The sequence below is a fragment of the Nylanderia fulva genome, unplaced genomic scaffold, assembly GCF_048542155.1.
Source record: "Nylanderia fulva isolate GAGA-0341 unplaced genomic scaffold, ASM4854215v1 Scaffold39, whole genome shotgun sequence".
Taxonomy (NCBI): domain Eukaryota; kingdom Metazoa; phylum Arthropoda; class Insecta; order Hymenoptera; family Formicidae; genus Nylanderia; species Nylanderia fulva.
In genome coordinates, this window is record NW_028190466.1 from 748,329 (window position 1) to 772,554 (window position 24,226).

General features: G+C 33.8%; 3 protein-coding genes across 4 annotated transcripts; all 3 read left to right on the forward strand.

Annotated features, from left to right (window-relative positions):
* Window positions 1–606: 606 nt before the first annotated feature.
* Window positions 607–4,510, forward strand: LOC114945437 (serine protease inhibitor 3/4-like). Of its 2 annotated transcripts, none has more exons than XM_085485745.1 (4): window positions 607–713; window positions 1,852–2,087; window positions 2,841–3,135; window positions 3,733–4,510. In XM_085485745.1, the coding sequence occupies exons 1-4, from the start codon at window positions 686–688 to the stop codon at window positions 4,311–4,313; spliced, it is 1,140 nt and encodes a 379-aa protein (XP_085341871.1). In that variant the 5' UTR covers window positions 607–685; the 3' UTR covers window positions 4,314–4,510. The 2 variants fall into 2 exon arrangements, with proteins under 2 accessions (XP_085341871.1, XP_029177496.2); XM_029321663.2 differs by lacking the exon at window positions 607–713 and adding an exon at window positions 1,428–1,486.
* A 110-nt stretch (window positions 4,511–4,620) lies between these two features.
* LOC114945458 (uncharacterized) lies at window positions 4,621–12,432 on the forward strand. The gene is made up of 4 exons (XM_085485746.1): window positions 4,621–4,873; window positions 9,726–9,961; window positions 10,719–11,013; window positions 11,608–12,432. Exons 2-4 carry the CDS (start codon window positions 9,770–9,772, stop codon window positions 12,186–12,188), a joined length of 1,068 nt encoding a protein of 355 aa, XP_085341872.1. The 5' UTR covers window positions 4,621–4,873; window positions 9,726–9,769; the 3' UTR covers window positions 12,189–12,432.
* A 6,106-nt stretch (window positions 12,433–18,538) lies between these two features.
* On the forward strand, window positions 18,539–23,770 carry LOC114932084 (uncharacterized). Its single transcript, XM_029304254.2, has one exon. It carries the CDS (start codon window positions 18,539–18,541, stop codon window positions 23,768–23,770), a length of 5,232 nt encoding a protein of 1,743 aa, XP_029160087.2.
* The last annotated feature ends 456 nt before the right edge of the window (window positions 23,771–24,226 follow it).

Below are 24,226 nucleotides of genomic sequence, written 5' to 3' on the forward strand. Positions count from 1 at the left end.
ATTTTCTCTGTTTTAATTAACTTATTATTGTAGTCCTAAATAATTTTTTCAATAATGTCTATTAATTATATCCTCTTCACACACCATTTTTTCTATCTACTGAAGATTGGTAAAAATAAAAATTTAGCAACTCAACGTATTTTTTTTCACGTAATTTATTTTCATATTATTTTTATTGTATTTCAGCATATCAAAAATTCCAAAAGCGTATGTATTTTTCACATGCGCATATTTATATATAATTACATCTAACTACAAAAAACATTTTCAATTTAAATATTAATGCTACATAATTAAATTGTAAATTAGATTTATGTATTTATATACCTGCGAAACATAAATATAATAATTAATAATATCTAATAAATTCATTGATTCTTCTGAAATAATTTTTAAAAAAAACATTTTTGGGGAATTTTTTGAATATTCTTAGAAATATCTTAAATATTCTTTGAAAATTGAGCCCTTCACGGTTGGCTTCTCGCGCAGAATCGTCGTTTAGCCAATCAGAAATCAGAACGAGAACACGTAAATTTAAACGAAATAGTTCTTTTTTCACAAAATAAAATTCCCCATCACCAACATCCCACCAATTCGTTAAAGTTGATTTGTCATGATGCCGTCAGTATTTCTCCAGTACACGTGCTACAATTCAAGCAGCAACATTGTTTTTATATAAATCACGATGGCTACAGAAAGTTCTACTACTGGTGGTGAGTACAAAGATATTATAAAATGTAACGCAAGTTTGCCGCCAATTTACTTTGCATATAATAATTTAATAAATAATAATAATAATAATAATAATAATTGAAATAAAAAACATTTGTTATTACGCAAATATTCACTTTTCATATTATTTTATATAAAGTTTTCGCGATCCGATAGATTCAATAATTCTAGAATCATACCCAGGAAACACAATATATAAATGTTATATACTTAAGCATGTTACATGTAATGTATATGTTAGTTGTAATTTCCCACTCATAGATGTAACATTTTTAATATTACATATATTACATTGTAGTTATATTGTCATTATATCCCAATTAAGATAGCACTGACTAATCAATACATCAATGTGCTATTTGGTATATAATTACAATATAACTACAATGTAATATATGTTATATTAAAATGTTACATCTATGAGTGGGAAATTACAACTAACATAGATGTTACATGTAACGTACACGTTATATTACCTGTTATATTTCGTTTTATTATAGCAATGTAACAATTATATATCGGTGTTTGCTGGGTATAGACTTTTGTGTCAATTCCTTGTTTTTTTTCGACTGTTTTTATTTTTTATTTCTACATATTTATATATAAAATGAAATAACATTCGTTTCCTAGAAGTTAACTAACTGTTAACTATCTGAAAATATTTGAACTATTTTCCTTTCTTCTGTCTATTTTCAGATAAGGATTATCAATTTCATAATAAAGTTTACATCATTATAAAGAATATTTGACTAAAGTGAGAAAAAATTATAAAATACATTATATCGCATACTTTTTCCATTATATATAATATTGCAACTTATATATATTCTTCTCAAAAAATTTAAATAATTTTTCAAGATATACATTGTTGCTAATTTTTATCGTATATTAAACAAATTTAAAATTAAATTAAAAATTGTTAGAAAACAAACCATTGTCTTGCAAATTACTTTCGCGAATAAATTCAACGCCAATCAAGTAGTATATATATTGAATTTAATTTGATTTTGATGAAATATTGTAGAATAAATTATAACTTTCTACTTGTAATATCTCTATTTACTGCCTTTGTTAGTTCAGCTTATTTATCACATTTTTGTCTTGCATGTTTATCAACAGTTCGGACCGAACGTATCGAATTTACCTTGAAATGTCTGCAAAAAATGATTCGCATAATGCCATGGAAAGATTTTGTCTTCAGTTCGAATAGCTTATATGAGGGACTTTTAATGGTTTATCGTGCATCCAGCGATGAAACGAAAGAACAATTGAAAAGTATTCTCAAATTACCGATACATCTTGGAACAAAATTCTGGGCATTAGATAGAATAGTGAAGAAAAAAGAACAAAAAATGGTAAAAATATTTGCGCCTGATTTATATTCAACATATTGAAAATCAAAATTCAAAATTTTTATCAACGACTCATCTCAGAATTATAGAAATTTAACAATTCTTGTAGGAACATTTTTGCACAACATATGTATTTTGACCTATTTTAATACGTGATCAATAAATATTGAAATATTTATATAATATTATAACACAACAAAACACAGATCATTCTTGCTTTTTTTGTTTGGTAGATCGCTTTGTATAAAATTACGTAATCGATTGAGACTAAACAAAAATTATATATATATATATATATATATATATATATAATAATTATAATAATTTATTAAATAAATTTTTTAACGGAAAATATTAACCGATATTACGAATGCATTTTTAAGAGAAACAGAAAATCAAATGTTTTACATTTAATTTAATCTTGTCATTAAGCAATTTTTAAACAATAATTTGTATTTAAATATAAAATATTATAATTACTGCTTCATTAATCAAAATATTTCAAGCTAAAATATATATATATATATATATAACATCTCAATAAGATAAGGATTTTGTAATATTAAAATGTTACATAATATTATATTAAATAATATTACACTAAAATATTATGAAAATGATTATGTAAAATAATATTGTATATAACATAAAATTCTACTTTTATAAATAAATTTATGTAATCTACAATTAAAGTTAAAATCTTTGATTTAAAAAAGAAAAGTATTTCAAAAATCGTTTTATATATGTCATTTATAGTTTCATGTTACAGGAATGAAAGAGTGTTTTTGCACTAAGCATAGTTGTTGGATTAATGAAACCAAACTTTATAAAAACAATAAGTACATAACTCCTGAAAACTACAAATTGTTTAATTGTTCCGATATGTATAAAGTAATAAATGATATTAACGAAGAATTGAAAAGCGAGATGCAGGCTTACATCCCTCAACCTGTGATATTTAACACAATCAATAACAATATGGAATTGATTCTTTCGTATGGTCTTTGGTTTAAAGAAAACCGTTTTGTTGAGACACAATATAAAAGAACCTGTAAATATGTTACATTTTAATTTTATTTTACATTTGTATATATATTTGAAAGCTCTCTAATGAAATTCTATTTAATGAAAATGTTTTACATCAACGATTGTTATAAATTTATATAATGTTTCTTGTACTCTCAAGATAAAAATGTATACTACTTCAATAATAATATAAATATTCAGTTAATGTTAATGAATATTTATACTATTATTTTTATAAAATATAAAATATTAATAATATATACTTTGTAATATTTTATTTTATAAATGACGTTTAATATAACAATTTATAATAATAATTTTAATCTAGTAAACATTTTAGTATGATAAAACATTTTCTCTACAATTGTTTAAAATTAAACATAATTACACGCACACGCACGTACATTTCTCTAATTTTTATGTATTTCCATATATTCTTTCTAAATTTTCAATATTTGATCAAAATGTGATTATGTAAATACATTTTTATTTGAGAGTGCAAGAAGCATTATATGAATTTTTAACAATTGTTGATGTAAAATTAAGATAGTGTATGCAATAACCTAATTCCGCTTCCATTAACTTTTACCTCCTTTTTTCTCTATAATCTCAATTTTTTCAGACATATCTCACGAACTAAGCATGTTCATGACTAAGATAGTGTTTGTAAACGGGATGTGTATGTTCATGTTATTTCCTGCTGTGCAGGAAGATATAATAGCTGATAAATATACAATTGGTGAAGACATTTCTGGATTGGTCGAAAGATTGACAACTGAAGAAGGAGTCCATACGTTTTGTAACATGCTAACTGAGATAGAACTAAAAGAAATGTTGCCGGAAGAATATACGATATATCTCGATGTCTTCGAATTGGAGTACGAATTGCCGATCGATCAGTTGTTCGAAATGTTGGACATCAAACATGTATTGAGCCCCGAGAATGCCAGACTGTTTGGTTTTACTGAAGAAAATCTGCATCTCGGCGGTGCATATCATCGTGCATATATCAAGTTCACATTAAAGAACGCTACTGCTAATGCAATTAATGTATTCTTTACCGAATCCGGAGGGTCCCTTACATCACTTCAGGAACCTAGCAATTGCACTCACAATCAGTGCAAAAAATCTTTTGTCTGGTTGATATATAGCGACTCTAAAAGAAGTATCCTTTTTACTGGCGTTGTCAATAAAAATTGTTAAGTGACGTCTTCTTCAGTTTCTGTTTGAAATATTGTGAAAACAAAGTAGTACAGCGAAACTTATTAATAATCTTGTAAAGTATTTTTAATAGTTTGTAAGTGTCAATGCGTCATAATATAAAAATTATAAATAATAATTGTAAAAGCAAAATTTTGTAGGAACATTACGTGTTAAAAATATTTGAAATTAGTATGAAATTTTTGTGTTATTAAATTTAGATGATAATATGATAATTACAATTTAACAACTGTGTTGCGATAAATGAATTATTAACGTTCATATTATACTTTATTTTACTGTAGTCCTCAAAATTTACACTTGGCAGGATATAATTTACTATATATTTGTCGTATATGAAATATCAAGGAGCAAATTCAAAATAATGATATAATTTAATTGCGATATAATTTATTATATTATTTCCTTAAAATAGACGGTGAAATAATAATGAGAAAGGACGTTTTATTTTAAATTAAATAAGTCGAACTCTAAAGTTGAATAGATTCAATTTTCTCAAATATTCGAGCCTTCTTCAGCGCGGGATTAATTACAATAAGCCGGTATACAAAAATTATTTGAAATAAACATAGATATAGACCTCTAACCGTATGTAAGAGAGTAACGCATTATGTGAGTTTTATGTACTTGAAGTCTCATCCAACTATCAAATTGTTGAAAGTATGTTCCAGCATCTTTGAAAATGTAGAAACAGTCTTTGAGGTTGAAGGCACTATTTGGCACCAATCAGTAAACAATCAAAAACCCCCAGAAATAGTCTTTAAAGAAATGTCTCAGCAAACGCAGTATATAAATGTTATATACATAAGCGTGTTTCATGTAACGTATATGTTAGTTGTAATTTCCCACTCATAGATGTAACATTTTTAATATTACATATATTACATTGTAGTTATATTGTCATTATATCCCAAGATAGCACTGACTTATCAATACATCAATGTGCTATTTGATATATAATTACAATATAACTACAATATAATATATGTTATATTAAAATGTTACATCTATGAGTGGAAAATTACAACTAACATGGATGTTTCATGTAACGTACACGTTATATTATCTGTTATATTCCGTTTTATTATAGCAATGTAACAATTATATATTGGTGTTTGCTGGGAGTGTATATTATGCTTTGTGAAAACTTTATTCCTTCGAAAATTTATCACTTATGCAATCGCATTGTATAGTAGAATTTTTAAAGTATTATTAAATTATTTTTTATTTGATTTTTAGATGGCCTGATGCGAAGAATTATTACGACGCACAGTATGAGAGAAATGAGGCTGTAGAGGACGCAGAGAAAGAGAGAGAACTGAAGATTAAAAGAAATGTAGCCTTTATAGAAAATGGCATAAATTATGCATTGCAATTACAAATATAATTAAATTTATAATATATCAAAGCGTGGCCAAGAGACTTGGTCTACGTTGCGATATAATAAATGTGAACAATAGATACTGTATATATTGGAATCAAGAGACACGGTAGTGTCTCGCGACCAGTTAAGGGCGTAGCGGAGACACCGTGTATCTTAACGCGAGTCGGACATTTGAGTCTTTATAATATTTCGAATCCTCAATAATGGCTGAAGCAATCGAGTTTATACTAGACTTAATCGATAGATTGAGTTCGAATTATATAATAAAAGTGTCTTTATTTTTGCTCTACGTGATTCGTAAGCAGAGATATGTAAATGCAAAGTCGAAATATGAAAAATTTCTATTAAGAAACGTCCCCGTCCATCATTATTATTATCATCATTATCATCATCGACCACGCATACATAGTAGTATCGTGCTACACGTATTCACACGTAGACAACACATGCGCAACCATATATCACACGTACACAACACATGCAAGATGCATGTAGTGGTAATTTTGTCCATCTCGCACCGTTTACAACAGATGGCGATAGTGGGCCGCTCCGCCATATCGGCAGCGTGCGGAGGTTATGTTGGCTAACTCTTCTCTCTCTCATCTTCTCTCTTCTCGTCTCTCTATCTCTCTGCATCTCTCTCTCTCGTCTCTCTCTTCCTCATCTCAAAGATCATACTCTTCTCTCTCATCGTCCTCTCTCTCTCTCGTCTCTCTCTGCTCTCTCTCTCTCTTCTCTCGTCTCTCTCTCTCTCTCTCTCTCTCTCTCTCTCTCTCTCTCTCGTCGTCTCTCTCTCTACATCTCTCTCTCTCTCTCTCTCTCTCATCTCTCGTCTCTCTCTCTCGTCTCTCTCTGCTCTCTCTCTTCATCTCTCTCTCTCTCTCTTTCTCACACCCACACGCACACACACACTCTCCTCATTCTCACTCACTCACTCACTGTTCGTCTTGGTGTACTTATTGTAGTAACATTCATGATCGGCAGCGTGCGGGGTTAGTGTTGGTTACTCTCTCTCTCTCCTCATGCTCTCTCTCTCTCGCTCTCTCTCTCTCTCTCTCTCCTCTCTCTCTCTCTCTCTCTCTCTCGTCTCTCTCTTCTCTCTCTTCTCACACACACACGCAAACACACACACACACTCTCTCATTCTCACTCTGCTCACTCACTGTTCGTCTTGTGATACTTCATTTAGTACATTCATGAAGTAAACATCTATATGCAATTGAAGGTGAAATTACTTACAATTAGTTTACTTGAAATATTCAATCTCTAAAGTGGTTTATCTTATAAGAGAGACAAAAAAATCTGAGTAAATAATAAGAAAAAAAAACCAAGGATAATTATTGTGTCATAATTTTTTATCAATTAAGTAACTCGCAGACTATCCACAATAATTAAATAAATACGTACAAATGTGCGCGCGTGTACACACATACACATATTGATATTAAAGAGATTGAAGGAGAGGAAGGAGAAGATAAAAATTTAAATATTCACATATATTTTCAAATATTATATATGAATTTATAGTTTACATATCTAATTAATAATGAATTTCTAATTATATTAAACATATCAAAATAAAGACATACATGTATTTATCAAATGAATAAAATTATTGAATACAGACTTAAAAAATTTATTAAACATAGACTTAAAAAATTAATTAATTAAACATATTCCAAATTTAGAAAAAATAAACTTTATTTATATATGCAACAGCTTTTTAAACTAAATTTTTAAATTCTATTTTATATTAGACAATTATCTCAATCAACATCTACGTCCACATTAGCTGCACTGCAGACTACCTCTACAGCCACATTATCTGCTCCGCGGATATAGCGTTATGTCAATACGATACATTACATGTACTTACTTACTTGCCTTTACTGTACCAACTCTTGTTCTTTCCACGTAATCATGTTTTTACAGTTATCGTTTGCTGTATATCTTCCAGCAAACTTTATTTCGTGTGAAGTGTATTTAATTAATTAAATCTCTGCGAAAGATTGAGAAGATGAAGGGATAATTCAAACTATGAAGACATGGTTACATGGAAAAGACAAGAGTTGATACAATAATAAAGACATACATGTATTTGTATCCTGCTGGCATAAGGTTATAGAAGTTGATTGAGATTGAAAAATAATAATGAAAATAATAAAAAAAATAAAGACACATGTATTTGTATCGTGCTGGCATAAAGTTATAAAAGTTGATTGAGATTGAAAAATAATAATAAAAATAATTAAAAAAAGGAAATATTCAATCATCATTTAAAAGCATATTTGAAATCTGTAGAATAAACAGTTTTTGCAAAAAATGTGGAGCATTAGAGCTCTAGTAAGTCTAAAAATAAATGTAAACATCAATTAATAATAACTGATGTTATATATATATTATATATATAAACCAATTTGTTGCAATATTCACTATAAAAGGTTGTAAGGGTAAGATGGCTAAAAGTGAATAATTTAAAAGATAGTTAACATAATTTTACATAAACTGAAATATTTCATAGAATAAAATATTTGTAATATTTCGAAGTTTATGTAAGATTATGTAAAAATTATATCTTTACAACTTTTTATAGTAAATATTGCGAGGAATCGATTTATATGAGAAAAATTAAGGTAATTCTATTTTGAAAATATAAGTGACCTTTAAATAACCTTGAAAATCGCCGTTTAGGAAAAAGTGTCAACTTTTTCTTTTTCGAAATCCTGCAACTTTTATCTAAATTTAATAGAAAATGTATAAAAAATGCTCGACATTAGTACACACACACACACACACACATATGGGTAAATTTATATAAATAGGGTGCTTTAGGAGGAATGATCAGGATTCTAGGATATGATTGTACACATCATTTTAAGCAAAGAAGTTTAGATAAACATGTTTAATAATTGTTCTATTCCGGTCATAAAAATATACAAAAATGAATGATATAATCTCTAAAAACTCACCTTTAAAAAAAGGTAAAAAAAGGCGACCAGTTAAGGGCACGCCATTAACAAAAATTATCCATTGCAAACCCATGTAGAATCCTATCCTATTGCAAACCCATGTAGAATCCTATGAAAAATTAATCATTGCAAACCCATGTAGAATCCTAGGCAAAATTAACCATTGCAAACCCATGTAGAATCGTACCCATTGCAAACCTATGTAGAATCCTATGAAAAATTAACCATTGCAAACTCATGTAGAATCCTATGAAAAATTAACCATTGCAAACCCATGTAGAATTGTATTAAAAATTATCCATTGCAAACTTATGTAGAATCCTACATTGCAAACCCATGTACAATAGAATTGTATGAAAAATTATCGATTATAAACCCATGTACAATCGTAACAAAAGTAATAAAATAAAAAAAAAATTGCGCCAAGTGAAAGTAGAAACTTGTACCAGTGGAAAATTAAAGTTGCAGACATATATAGAGTCGTATAATGAATCAGTAAAAATTTAAATTTGCAAATGTAGAATCGTACCATAAAAAAACTTATCTTTAAAAAAAAAGATAAACAAGATGCCAAGTCCATGCGCCATGTGAAAAAGAAATAAAAAAATTTTAGACTATTTTCAGATAAGGATTATCAATTTCATAATAAAATTTACATTATTATAAAAAATATTTGACTAAAGTGAGAAAAAATTATAAAATACATTCTATTGCATACTTTTTCCATTAATATTGCAACTTATTTATATTCTCCTCAAAAAATCTAAATAACTTTTCAAGATATACATTGTTGCTAATTTTGATCGTATATTAAACAAATTTAAAATTAAATTAAGATTTGTTAGAAAACAAACCATTGTCTTGCAAATTACTTTCGCGAATAAATTCAACGCCAATCAAGTAGTATATATATTGAATTTAATTTGATTTTGATGAAATATTGTAGAATAAATTATAACTTTCTACTTGTAATATCTCTATTTACTGCCTTTGTTAGTTCAGCTTATTTATCACATTTTCGTCTTGCATGTTTATCAACAGCTCGGACCGAACGTATCGAATTTACCTTGAAATGTCTGCAAAAAATGATTCGCATAATGCCATGGAATGATTTTGTCTTCAGTTCGAATAGCTTATATGAGGGACTTTTAATGGTTTATCGTGCATCCAGCGATGAAACAAAAGAACAATTGAAAAGTATTCTCAAATTACCGATACATCTTGGAACAAAATTCTGGGCATTAGATAGAATAGTGAAGAAAAAAGAACAAAAAATGGTAAAAATATTTGCGCCTGATTTATATTCAACATATTGAAAATCAAAATTCAAAATTTTTATCAACGACTCATCTCAGAATTATAGAAATTTAACAATTCTTGTAGGAACATTTTTGCACAACATATGTATTTTGACCTATTTTAATACGTGATCAATAAATATTAAAATATTTATATAATATTATAACACAACAAAACTCAGATCATTCTTACTTTTTTTGTTTGGTAGATCGCTTTGTATAAAATTACGTAATCGATTGAGACTAAACAAAAATTATATATATATATATATATATATATATATATATATAATAATTATAATAATATATTAAATAAATTTTTAAGCGGAAAATATTAACCGAAATTACCAATGCATTTTTAAGAGAAACAGAAAATCAAATGTTTTACATTTAATTTAATTATGTCATTAAGCAATTTTTAAACAATAATTTGTATTTAAACATAAAATATTATAATTACTGCTTCATTAATCAAAATATTTCAAGCTAAAATATATATATAAATATATATAACATCTCAATAAGATTAGGATTTTGTAATATTAAAATGTTACATAATATTATATTAAATAATATTACACTAAAATATTATGAAAATGATTATGTAAAATAATATTGTATATAACATAACATTCTACTTTTATAAATAAATTTATGTAATCTATAATTAAAGTTAAAATCTTTGATTTAAAAAAGAAAAGAATTTCAAAAATCGTTTTATATATGTCATTTATAGTTCCAGGTTACAGGGATGAAAAAGTGTTTTTGCACGAAGCATAGTTGTTGGATTAATGACACCAAACTTTATAAAAACAATAAGTACATAACTCCTGAAAACTACAAATTGTTTAATTGTTCCAATATGTATAAAGTAATAAATGATATTAACGAAGAATTAAAAAGCGAGATGCAGGCTTACATCTTTCAACCTGTGATATTTAACACAATCAATAACAATATGGAATTGATTCTTTCGTATGGTCTCTGGTTTAAAGACAACCGTTTTGTTGAGACAAAATATAAAGGAACCTGTAAGTATGTCTCATTTTAATTATATTTTACATTTGTATATATATTTAAAAGCTCTCTAATAAAATTCTATTTAATGAAAATGTTTTACATCAACGATTGTTATAAATTTATATAATGTTTCTTGTACTCTCAAGATAAAAATGTATACTAATTTAATAATAATATAAATATTCAGTTAATGTTAATGAATATTTATACTATTATTTTTATAAAACATAAAACATTAATAATATATACTTTGTAATATTTTATTTTATAAATAACCTTTAATATAACAATTTATAATAATAACTTTAATCTAGTAAACATTTTAGTATGATAAAACATTTTCTACAGTTGTTTAAAATTAAACATAGTACACGCACACGCACGTACATTTCTCTAATTTTTATGTATTTCTATATATTCTTTGTAAATTTTCAATATTTGATCAAAATGTGATTATGTAAATACATTTTTACTTGAGAGTGCAAGAAGCATTATATGAATTTTTAACAATTGTTGATGTAAAATTAAGATAGTGTATGCAATAATCTAATTCCGCTTCCATTAACTTTTACCTCCTTTTTTCTCTATAATCTCAATTCTTTCAGACATATCTCACGAACTAAGCATGTTCATGACTAAGATAGTGTTTGTAAACGGGACGTGTATGATCATGTTATTTCCTGCTGTGCAGGAAGATATAATAGCTGATAAGTATACAATTGGTGAAGACATTTCTGGATTGGTCGAAAGATTGACAACTGAAGAAGGAGTCCATACGTTTTGTAACATGCTAACTAACTCAGAACTAAAAGAAATGTTGCCGGAACAATATACGATATATCCCGATGTCTTCGAATTGGAGTACGAATTGCCGATCGATCAGTTGTTCGAAATGTTGGACATCAAACATGTATTGAGCCCCGAGAATGCCAGACTGTTTGGTTTTACTGAAGAAAATCTGCATCTCGGCGGTGCATATCATCGTGCATATATCAAGTTCACATTAAAGAACGCTACTGCTAATGCAAATAATGTATTCTTTACCAAATCCAGAGGGTCTCTTACATCACTTCAGGAACCTAGCAATTGCACTCACAATCAGTGCAAAAAATCATTTGTCTGGTTGCTATATAGCAACATTAAAAGAAGTATCTTTTTTACTGGCGTTGTCAATAAAAATTGTTAGGTGACGTCTTCTTCAGTTTCTGTTTGAAATATTGTGAAAACAAAGTAGTACAGCGAAACTTATTAATAATCTTGTAAAGTATTTTTAATAGTTTGTAAGTGTCAATGCGTCATAATATAAAAATTATAAATAATAATTGTAAAAGCAAAATTTTGTAGGAACATTACGTGTTAAAAATATTTGAAATTAGTATAAAATTTTTGTGTTATTAAATTTAACGTATAAGACGGGCAACAAGAGCCAAATCGCGGATGACAATGCGTTATCCTAACGAAACTAAATAATTTTCCGTTAGAATTAAATACCGGTGCACAAGGCACCAAATTTTACTTGGACACGGCCAAGTTGTTCGAAATGTTGGACATCAAACATGTATTGAGCTTGCATTCATTTATTTATTTTCCGTAGGGGGGTTAAAGGGGGTATTGAAATAAATCTCAAATATGAGATTATTTCATATTTTAAAATCTTGGCCGTGTCCAAGTAAAATTTGGTGCCTTGTGCACCGGTATTTAATTCTAACGGAAAATTATTTAGTTTTGTTAGGATAACGCATTGTCATCCGCGATTTGGCTCTTGTTGCCCGTCTTATACGTTAAATTTATATTTATATTACAGAGCCTTGTTAAAACTCTTATATTGATACACGCTGGCTTAAAAATGCGTTTGTTTACCAACATTAATATATATAACAGAGAAAAGTATAGAATCGAAAGGATCTGAATAGCTCAGCTGGAAGAGCAGTCGCCCGGCAAGCGAAAGGTCTCGGGTTCGATTCCCGATTCAGCGATTTTCGGATCTATATTTTTCTCTTGCATTCATTTATTTATTTTCCGTAGGGGGGTTAAAAAGGGGTATTGAAATTAAATCTCAAATATGAGATTATTTCATATTTTAAAATCTTGGCCGTGTCCAAGTAAAATTTGGTGCCTTGTGCACCGGTATTTAATTCTAACGGAAAATTATTTAGTTTTGTTAGGATAACGCATTGTCATCCGCGATTTGGCTCTTGTTGCCCGTCTTATACGTTAAATTTATATTTATATTACAGAGCCTTGTTAAAACTCTTATATTGATACACGCTGGCTTAAAAATGCGTTTGTTTACCAACATTAATATATATAACAGAGAAAAGTATAGAATCGAAAAGATCTGAATAGCTCAGCTGGAAGAGCAGTCGCCCGGCAAGCGAAAGGTCTCGGGTTCGATTCCCGATTCAGCGATTTTCGGATCTATATTTTTCTCTTGCATTCATTTATTTATTTTCCGTAGGGGGGTTAAAAAGGGGTATTGAAATTAAATCTCAAATATGAGATTATTTCATATTTTAAAATCTTGGCCGTGTCCAAGTAAAATTTGGTGCCTCGTGCACCGGTATTTAATTCTAACGGAAAATTATTTAGTTTCGTTAGGATAACGCATTGTCATCCGCGATTTGGCTCTTGTTGCCCGTCTTATACGTTAAATTTATATTTATATTACAGAGCCTTGTTAAAACTCTTTTATTAAATTTAGATGATAATATGATAATTACAATTGAACAACTATGTTGCGATAGATGAATTATTAACGTTCATATTATACTTTATTTTACTGTAGTCCTCAAAATTCACACTTTTCAGGATATAATTTACTATATATTTGTCGTATATGAAATATCAAGGAGCAAATTCAAAATAATGATAGTATATAATTTAATTGCGATATAATTTATTATATTATTTCCTTAAAATAGACGGTAAAATAATAATGGAAGAGGACGTTTTATTTTAAATTAAATAAGTCGAACTCTAAAGTTGAATAGATTCAATTTTCTCAAATATTCGAGCCTTCTTCAGCGCGGGATAATTTACAATAAGCCGGTATACAAAAATTATTTGAAATAAACATAGATATAGACCTCTAACCGTATGTAAGAGAGTAACGCATTATGTGAGTTTTATATACTTGAAGTCTCATCCAACTATCAAATTGTTGAAAGTATGTTCCAGCATCTTTGAAAATGTAGAAACAGTCTTTGAGGTTGAAGGCACTATTTGGCACCAATCAGTAAACAATCAAAAACCCCCAGAAATAGTCTTTAAAGAAATGTCTCAGCAAACGCAGTATATAAATATTATATACTTAAGCATGTTACATGTAACGTATATGTTAGTTGTAATTTCCCACTCATAGATGTAACATTTTTAATATTACATATATTACATTGTAGTTATATTGTCATTATATCTTTAGATAGCACTGACTTATCAATACATCAATGTGCTATTTGGTATATAATTACAATATAACTACAATGTAATATATGTTATATTAAAATATTACATCTATGAGTGGGAAATTACAACTAACATGGATGTTACATGTAACGTACACGTTATATTACCTGTTATATTTCGTATTATTATAGCAATGTAACAATTATATATCGGTGTTTGCTGGGGTACTTCATAGAATCAGATTCCAAGGAATAATTTTTTTAAGGAGTTCTGTATTTAGTCTCCTGGCATTGGCGATATCAAGGAACAGACAATTGTTAATTTTTCCTCAGTAATATCCATAGAAACATTCTTAATAATTCCTTGCCTTGACATTCGGAGATAATTAAGAAAAGATAATTGATTGTTTTTTTGCAGGATTAGATTTTCTCTTCAATTTTTCACAAGACTTCCAAATCACGTCGCAGCGCAGGCAGAAAAAACTTTAAAAAGAAAAAAAAACTTTTTGTGTGCCAGAAGACTAAATACAAAACTCCTTAATAATTTTTGTATACCGGCTTATTGTAAATTATCCTGCGCTGAAGAAGGCTCGAATATGAGCCGAAACGTTCGCTAATTTTATACGATTTAATAAATCATTATATTCATAAATGCGCCCTGTTTACTGCGCCATATGCTCTAAATAGCCATCTTAACGAGACTTTTTTTATTTTAGTTATTTTAGTTATTGGCACAAGTTATTTTGCATAAATTAGAAGTAATTTTTATGTTTGTCATAAATATAATCGAGTGTACTGTTTTAAATGCATGTGTACTTTTATATAATAGTAATAAATAATTTTTAAAAAAGTATTAATATTTTTCTTTATTATTAAGAATAACGCAAATATTCATCACTTATATATCTAGTGTTATTATACCGAGTATCCGGTGACTCGCGTTTTACACGTTAATGAGAGATTCTTGAGGCGATTTGAAGACGATTTTTCTTCAGCGAAAATGATGAGAAAGATCATCATTTTTTTAATGTTCCCGATTTTTGAAATCATGTATCTATGTAACTAAGCCTTAAATTAAAATTTTATTACAGTAAACCTTACCTGAAATTAACTAAAAAATGTAGTTTTGTTAATAATTTATTTTTACAAGGCTTACTTTACAAAAAATCTCTTATTTTCAATCATTTATAACTCAAAAATTATTGGTGCCTGGACATTTTCGCTGAGGAAAGATCATCTCCAAATCGCCTCAGAAATCTCTGTTAAACGCAAGTCATCGGACACCTTGTATGTTGATTATAATTAATTATAAATTTGAATTTTTAAGCGAATTAATTATTAATAAAGGAATGATTAATAAATAATTAATAAATAATAAATTAGTAGTTAGTATAGTTAAATTAATAAATATTCTATTAAATTAATAAATATTCTGTTCGTAGACTTCTTTGAAATTTGTTTCAGAGTTTTTTTAGAAATTTCTGAAAATATTTTTTTGAGCAATGTTTTAATTAACAAGTTTTTTCCGCAGAATCATCGATAACCAATTGGAAAGTACACAATGGTACTAGATATCTTCATATACAGGGTTTATCCGGAAAGTAATGCGTCGCATTTTTTTAAAAAAGAATTTATTGATCGCATAGGTAAAACAACTTAAAATTGTTCGAAGTATGACCCTTCTGCGTCAATACATTTTTGCCAACGCGATTTCCATGCGTCATAAGATTTCTGGAACTCCTTGACTGGGATGCTGTTCAGGGAGGCCGTCGAAGTAGCTTGTACGTCGTGTGCCATTCCGCACTCTGCCTCTTTGACTCCGGATCGTACTGAAAGACCCATGACTCATCCCCAGTGATAACGTTGTTCAGGAAATTGGGATTATCTGCACAGAGTTGCTTGAGTTCTTCACAAACTTCCACTCGGTGTTGCTTTTGCGCATCGGTCAACACTCTGGGCACAAGTTTTGCGCAAATCTTCCGCATGGCCAAGTCTTCCGATACAATCTCGTGAACAATCGTTTTCGGCAAGTTCAATAATTCCGACATTAAGCGAACATTCATTCGACGGTCTGAATTCAATAATTGGCGCACACGAGTCACATTGTCGTCCGTTCGCGATGTTGACGGGCGTCCTGCGCGGGCCTCGTCGGCGACCTCCTTCCGACCTTCTCTAAACATCTTGTGCCATCTGTTTGACTGCGATTTGGAAAGGCAATCGTCCCCGAAAACTTTCTTGAGCATTTCAAAAGTTTCCAGCGGCGTCTTGTCCAGCTTCACGCAAAACTTTATCGCATAGCGTTGCTCTATCGTTCTCTCCATCACAAGTTCGACGCGACCACTAAGCAGAGGTTCACAGAATAAGCCGTCCTAACCCTCCAAGCGCATGGAAACAATTGAGCGACCTACCGTTGGAAAGCTAAGGGTACCCCCCTTCCTCCCCAACCGGTCCCATCGCTCTGCGATGTATAGTCGCGTCACAAAAAAATGCGACGCATTACTTTCCGGACAAACCCTGTAATTAATATATTTGTTCCTTTTTCACTAAATCAAGTAATACATTCAATTTGTTAATATTCACAATTTCAAGATTTTAATCGGGACACACGATACACGGAGCTTGCAGTAGCTTGTCTTTGTATAAATTAGCATGGCAGAAGCAGTAATTTTTATTTCACTTTGTAAGTTTAAATACATTATTACAAAATCACGTAATTTTAACGCCGATTTATCGAATAGTGATTTAAATATTTCTCGCAATGCAAATGTTTTATTACGTTCAGACTCACAAGGAAAGGCAAAAGAAAGGACGTAACTACTTGTCTCAAACAACGCTAACCGATGCGTTTTGTTTGAGGCCGAGCGAATGTGCTAGGGTCCAAATAGATCAGATGACCGGAAGATCACTTTTATGCTATTGAAAGCCCGTTCGGTCGGTGGTAAAAGGAAATATTTAATAAAAAAAGACATAAAAGAAAAACAATAGATAAAAAAATAATAAAATGTAAATTAAACATATAATATAAGAAAAAAAGAGTAGAATTGATGTGGTATCAAGATTATAAAAACAAATTTTCTAAGCAAAAAATTTACAATAGTAGTATAAAATATTAATTGAATGTCTTCACAATAAAGTATAGCGCATTTAACGTCAGAAAATGTTATCCTTAATATATTGAAATAAGCACGAAAAGAAGTGCATTATGTGGACGCTGCGTATACATATGTGCAAAATGTGTACAATATTCTATTTGTAATGTGTATTATATTTTATTATAGTTTATTAGAAAAATAATATATTATTATACACATGTAAACTCATCAAATTAAAAAAAAAAATATTTAATTTTATTAAAATATTTTCATTAACATTAAAATAACATATCTGTTCGATACACGAACTATATAATTTACGCCGAACACCGCTCGCGATGATATCACTGTTTTCGTTTTCGTCTCATCTCGGTCAAATTCGGCGTATTCCGAAAAACACGGACGAGTGGGAAAATGAGCCTCGATGATCTCCATCGACGTGTCCGTGAAAACACTTCGTCTCAAACAGTCGCGCGAATAACAAATAAAACAGTCACAATAGGCGAGCGAAAGAACGACATTGTACATCGATCTACTCGGCACCGTAACAATAAATCTCGATCTTGAGAATTAAAATTAATTGCATGTGTTACGTGGATTTCCCCGTCACATCACAGTTGGGCGAGACGATACGATTAAAATCATTACGGACAGCAAATAACTCGCATCACACATACGAGATCACATATTATTTCGTACAAATTATTGGTCCTTCGAGCCGGATAATATTATTCTGAAAAGACGGTGTATACGAGTGATAAGGTCGAAGCAAAGGTGCAACGGGCACGAGGAAGTTCGTTCGTCTACAAGGCAGACAATTTGACTAGGAAGGAAGTAAATAAGGCGCATGCTGCCGGGCGTCGGGTTGCATTGCGATACATATTCGCGGATCGCTGAGGACGATTCCGGATTCGGAGCAGCATCCCGAGCAGTAACGTGGCACATAGACGCAAGTAAGGTGACGACGTGACTGGTAAGTCTGTTTATCTGCACCAATCAATTATTACGTATTCAAGTTTGGATCACGCGATTTTGAAATTATGCCTCTCGGTCATAGCCCAGCGGCGGGCTCGTCCAGCGCAGAGACGCCTCGTGCATCGTCTAATTTAGCCGATTACAAACGACGGCGCGGAATGGTTAAGGGCTCATGCACGCGTATGGAGACTTTTTTAAACAATATAGTCACATTAACCGACGATACCCGAGCGCAGGTAGAAATTCGTCAAACCCGTCTAGAATCGTTCTGGGAGGATTATTGTAAAATACAAACGCAAATTGAAATGATCGACGCGGAGGAGTCAAACGATAGAATCGAGTTCGAAGATTCATTTTATGCATTATGTGCGCGATTTCGCCGACTTTTACAATGCGACCATCAATCGAGCGCGCGAAGAGGTTCCACGCAGAGTTCGACAAGAGTCGAGAGCGAGGCTATATCTCATGTACGATTGCCAAAAATTAATTTGCCAATTTTTTCGGGAAAATACGAAGATTGGTTTCCGTTTCGAGATACTTTTATAACGATAATTCAAAATAACACGTCGTTGAGCGATGTTCAACGGTTTCAATATTTACGGGCATCATTAACGGACAAGGCACTCGACATTGTGAAACCTTTAGAAATTTCTGGAAACAATTATGACCTTGCGTGGAGCCTCTTAAAAGAACGATACGATAACAAACGCGTGATTATACAAACTCATGTGCGGGCAATATTTGAATTGCCAGTTATAACAAAGGAAAATGCGATCGACCTTCGGCAATTAGCTGACGGGGCATCGATACATATTCGCGCGTTAACGGCATTAAATTGTAATGCCGATAAATGGGATGCTTTGCTTATTCATATTATAACGTCTAAATTAGACGCAATTACGTCGCGTGAGTGGCATGCTTCGTTGCAGGGCTCTGAATTGCCCACATTTAAGGAGCTAATTACCTTTCTTTCACATCGCAGTCAGATTCTGGAAGAATCCGCGAGAAAGAGTTCGATCTCGTCCGTTCGCTCCGACTCTCGATCGCAATCGCGTTCTAACGTTGGACGTCAAGCATTGCACACGACTGTCGAGAGGGGCAAGTGCAATTATTGCGCCGGCGAGCATTTAATTTATTTTTGCAAGGAATTCTTGAAACTGCCAATCAGCCAGCGAATCGCGGAAATGCGTAGCAGGAGAATGTGCCTCAACTGTTTGCGTAGTCAAAATCACATTGCAACCAAATGCCCTTCTGGCAGTTGCAGAACGTGCAATTTAAAACATAATACGTTATTGCATATACCCAAGAATGAGAGAGAGATAAATAACGCGGGCGCGTCGTCGGTGCCGATCGACTCGTCGCCGATCGCGGACGGGCGATCGGCCGTCGCGACTCACAGCGCGGTCGAGCGAAGCGATACGGAGGTGTTGCTCTCGACGGCGATCGTTTATTTATACGATGCGAACGGTGCTCGCAGGACATGCCGTGCTCTGTTGGACTCAGGGTCACAGGTGAATTTCGTGACAACCAAATATGTAAAGTTGTTGGGTTTAAAACCGCAATCCGTAAATTTCTCGGTGTCAGGCATATACGGTGACACATCTATTTCGAACGAAAACGTAGACATCAAACTACAATCGCGATTCAATTCATTCGCGGCTGAGATCGAGTGCATCGTGGCGGAGCGAATCATAAGGGACAAGCTTCCGTTAAACACTATTAAACGTGAAAAATTCAAACTGCCTTCCAGCGTCGAGTTGGCGGATCCGCGATTCAACGTGTCGTCGGACGTCGACTTGTTAATAGGCGCCGATCTATTTTGGCGATTGTTGTGCGTGGGGCAGATTCAGGCGACTTCCGGGTATCCGATCCTTCAAAAAACACGTTTGGGGTGGATTGTGGGCGGACGCGCACGCGTCGGTGCATCGCGACCGGAGACTGGGCTGCACTCGTTTCACGTATCAATTAGCAATTTAAAACTTCACGAACAAATCGAACGATTTTGGCGGATCGAGGAGTTAGGCGATTCGAGTCATTACACCAAGGACGAGCGCGCATGTGAAACCCATTTCATAAACAACGTGTCAAACAATAACAAGGGCAGATACATCGTGACGCTGCCCATCAAAAACGATATTTTGCAAAGGCTGGGAGACTCGCGCGAAATAGCAATGAAGCGATTCCTCGGTCTTGAAAGGCGACTTCATCGTGACTCAAATATGAGGACTTCATATGTTCAATTTTTACGCGAATATTTAGCCTTGGGACACATGCGACTCGTACCCGCACATGCGGTCGATAGGGAATCCGTTTATCTGCCTCATCATGGGGTGTTTAAGGGGATCGGCCGGAATGCAAGGTTACGTGTGGTTTTTGACGCATCGTGCAAAACCACGTCGGGAATTTCTCTGAATGACGCCTTGATGATAGGTCCTACGGTTCAGCAGGATTTAATATCAATTATCACTCGTTTCCGCACGTTCGCGTACGTCTTTACTGCAGACATAGTTAAAATGTATCGACAGATACTTATCCATGAGTCACAGCTACATCTGCAACGAATATTGTGGCGCGAGAACTCGAATTCGCCGGTCGGTACTTACGAGTTGCTTACCGTTACTTACGGCACGAGCTCGGCGCCGTTTCTCGCAACGAGATGCCTTCAACATTTGGCACAAAAACATGCCCTCGATTATCCTGCGGGGGCGCAATGCGTTCTTCGGGATTTTTATGTAGATGATTTACTCGCGGGCGCCAATACATTGTCCGAAGCGGAGCGCATTCGTGACGAGGTGATAGCCTTATTAAAGCGCGGACAGTTTGAGCTCGGCAAATGGTCATCGAATTGCCAAGAACTGTTACAGGGCATTAGTGACACAACGAGTGCGGAGGTGTTATTAGGCGATGAATCGAGCTCAAAAATATTGGGAGTCGCATGGGATCCGTCCAGCGACGGATTTCGCTTCGGATACAATTGCGGCGCACCGACGAGTAGCATAACGAAACGGACGATCTTGTCGGAAATCGCGAGTCTTTTCGACCCTTTGGGTTTATTAGGGCCACTGACAGTTGTGGCAAAAATGATTATGCAAGATACGTGGCAGTCTAACGTCGGGTGGGACGAGTCGTTGCCGCAGGATTTGCATCATCGATGGCTGAACGTAAAGCAACAATTGACGCGCCTTTGCAAATTGCGTGTGCCGCGTTTTGTCGGATTTCGAACGGACACGCACAGATCACAGGTACACGGCTTTTGCGACGCGAGCGAGCGTGCATACGGCGCGTGCGTATACATAAGAACGCGCGATTCCGACAGATACCGGGTGGAACTTTTAATTTCTAAATCACGAATAGCACCAATTAGAGCAGTTTCGTTACCGCGGCTAGAATTAAATGCCGCGTTATTGTTATCACATTTAATCGAGAAAATTCGCGCATCGATTGATGTATCGAAATCAGAGATAATTTTATGGACGGATTCCACAATTACTATTCAATGGATATCGTCGCCGTCGCGTAAATGGAACGCTTTCGTGGCCAATCGCGTCGGTGAAATTCAGCGCCTTACCAGGAGATCGAGTTGGCGGCACGTGCCGTCCGCTCACAATCCCGCGGATATATTATCGCGCGGCGTCGACCTGGCGGGCTTAATGCAATCGACAATTTGGTGGAACGGACCTGCATTCCTGCAGTTAACTGAGGAACATTGGCCGGTCAAATTATGTGTCGACTTGTCGGGCGAGTTACCGGAACAAAAAAGGGTAACCGCAGCGGTGATAGCCATACAACAATCGATCGTACTAAATTTGTTGGACAAACATGCCACTTTAGACAGGGCATTGCGAATCATCGCTTACTGCCTGAGAATAGCGCGTTCGCGTACGATCAAATATCAAACAACGTTTATTTCGCACCACGAAATAACAGCAGCTCTGCGAGTCGCGGTGAGATGCGTACAGAGACATGCTTTTTCAAGAGAGCATAAACAGTTGACCGAGGGTCGGAGCGTTGACGGCGGAAGTCGCATTCTGTCATTGACTCCGTTTATGGATGAACACGGGATCATTAGAGTGGGGGGCCGAATAAGCAATGCAGCATTGCCATACGACGCGCGGCATCCCATGCTATTGCCGAAGAGTCATCGATTGACGACCTTGATCATACAGCGAGAGCATGTAAAAAATTTGCATTCAGGCCTACAGGCCACAATGCATGCGATGCGTCGACGATTTTGGCCTCTGGCGGCGCGTTCGGCTGTTCGAAAAACAATTTACAATTGCGTAACCTGCTTCAAGTGTAAGCCGGTTGTATCGCAAGCATTAATGGCAGATTTGCCCGCGCAACGCGTGACGGCTTCGAGACCGTTCACGCATAGCGGCGTAGACTATGCCGGGCCCATACTCTTAAAAGAGGGCAAGAGACGTAATGCCAAATTACACAAGGCATATATATCGGTATTCGTTTGTTTCTCGACCAGGGCCGTACACCTCGAAATTGTAACCGATTTAACATCGGAAGCGTTCCTTGGCGCCTTTAAACGCTTCATATCACGTAGAGGCAAACCGGCGTGCGTATATTCAGATAACGGCACTACGTTTGTCGGCGCGCGCAAACAAATAAAGGAGCTGTATGACTTGATTAACGACAACGACACGCAGCTTGCAATGCGGCGTTTCATGCGTGATAACGAAATCAATTGGCATTTTATACCACCCCACGCTCCACATGTCGGGGGCCTGTGGGAGGCGGCCGTAAAGTCGGCGAAATTTCACATTAACCGAATAATAGGTAACGCGAATCTCACATATGAAGAGATGCAAACCGTGTTATGCGAGATAGAAGCGGTTTTAAATTCGCGACCGTTGACGCCGTTAAGCGAGGATCCAAACGATCTGCATTGTATTACGCCGGGACATTTCTTGATTGGTGCAGCGCTAAACAGTTTCCCAGTTGCAGATCTTACGAAGGAAAATCCGAGCCGACTACTGCGATGGCAACGCGTAGAACAGCTTCGGCAACATTTTTGGAAACGTTGGAGCGCCGAATATCTACACACTCTAATCGAGCGACAAAAATGGAAAGCTAGCAAGGGCCAGCAATTGAAAATCGGTCAGCTCGCCATGGTACAGCAACCAGGCTTGGGACCGCTGCAGTGGTTAACAGGCAGGGTGCAACAACTTCATCCGGGCCCTGACGGTATCGCGAGGACGGCCACATTAAGGACCGCAAAGGGTCAATTAACAAGGCCGCTAACGAAGCTAGCTATCCTTCCGATAGACGAGGCATCTGCCGATTAAACGCGTGTTACATATTGTAAAATTTTAATCATGATTTATTTGATCAATTTTGACTTCGAGTAGATCGATCGCGAGTTAATGAAGATAACAATTTATTGAGACAATTTGACGAGACAAAATTGTTTATTGTAAATTATGATGTGCGAGTGTGTCATTTCAAGTTCTATTTATGTTGCTATTTATTCTTTATTTATATTTCAATTTAGGACACCACATGTGCATCGAGAATAATAATTTACGTGTTGAAGGCATGCCCTTCAAGGGGGGCGGGATGTTCGATACACGAACTATATAATTTACGCCGAACACCGCTCGCGATGATATCACTGTTTTCGTTTTCGTCTCATCTCGGTCAAATTCGGCGTATTCCGAAAAACACGGACGAGTGGGAAAATGAGCCTCGATGATCTCCATCGACGTGTCCGTGAAAACACTTCGTCTCAAACAGTCGCGCGA

Bases quoted from the DNA above. Each gene is read 5' to 3' on its own strand.
- LOC114945437 (XM_085485745.1), top strand. From the start codon at position 686: ATGGCTACAGAAAGTTCTACTACTGGTG. The intron at 2,088-2,840 runs GTAAAAATATTT...TGTCATTTATAG, and splicing joins AGAAAAAAGAACAAAAAATG to TTTCATGTTACAGGAATGAA. The intron at 3,136-3,732 runs GTAAATATGTTA...CAATTTTTTCAG, and splicing joins GACACAATATAAAAGAACCT to ACATATCTCACGAACTAAGC.
- LOC114945458 (XM_085485746.1), top strand. From the start codon at position 9,770: ATGATTCGCATAATGCCATGGAATGATTTTGTCTTCAGTTCGAATAGC. The intron at 9,962-10,718 runs GTAAAAATATTT...TGTCATTTATAG, and splicing joins AGAAAAAAGAACAAAAAATG to TTCCAGGTTACAGGGATGAA. The intron at 11,014-11,607 runs GTAAGTATGTCT...CAATTCTTTCAG, and splicing joins GACAAAATATAAAGGAACCT to ACATATCTCACGAACTAAGC.
- LOC114932084 (XM_029304254.2), top strand. From the start codon at position 18,539: ATGCCTCTCGGTCATAGCCCAGCGGCGGGCTCGTCCAGCGCAGAGACG.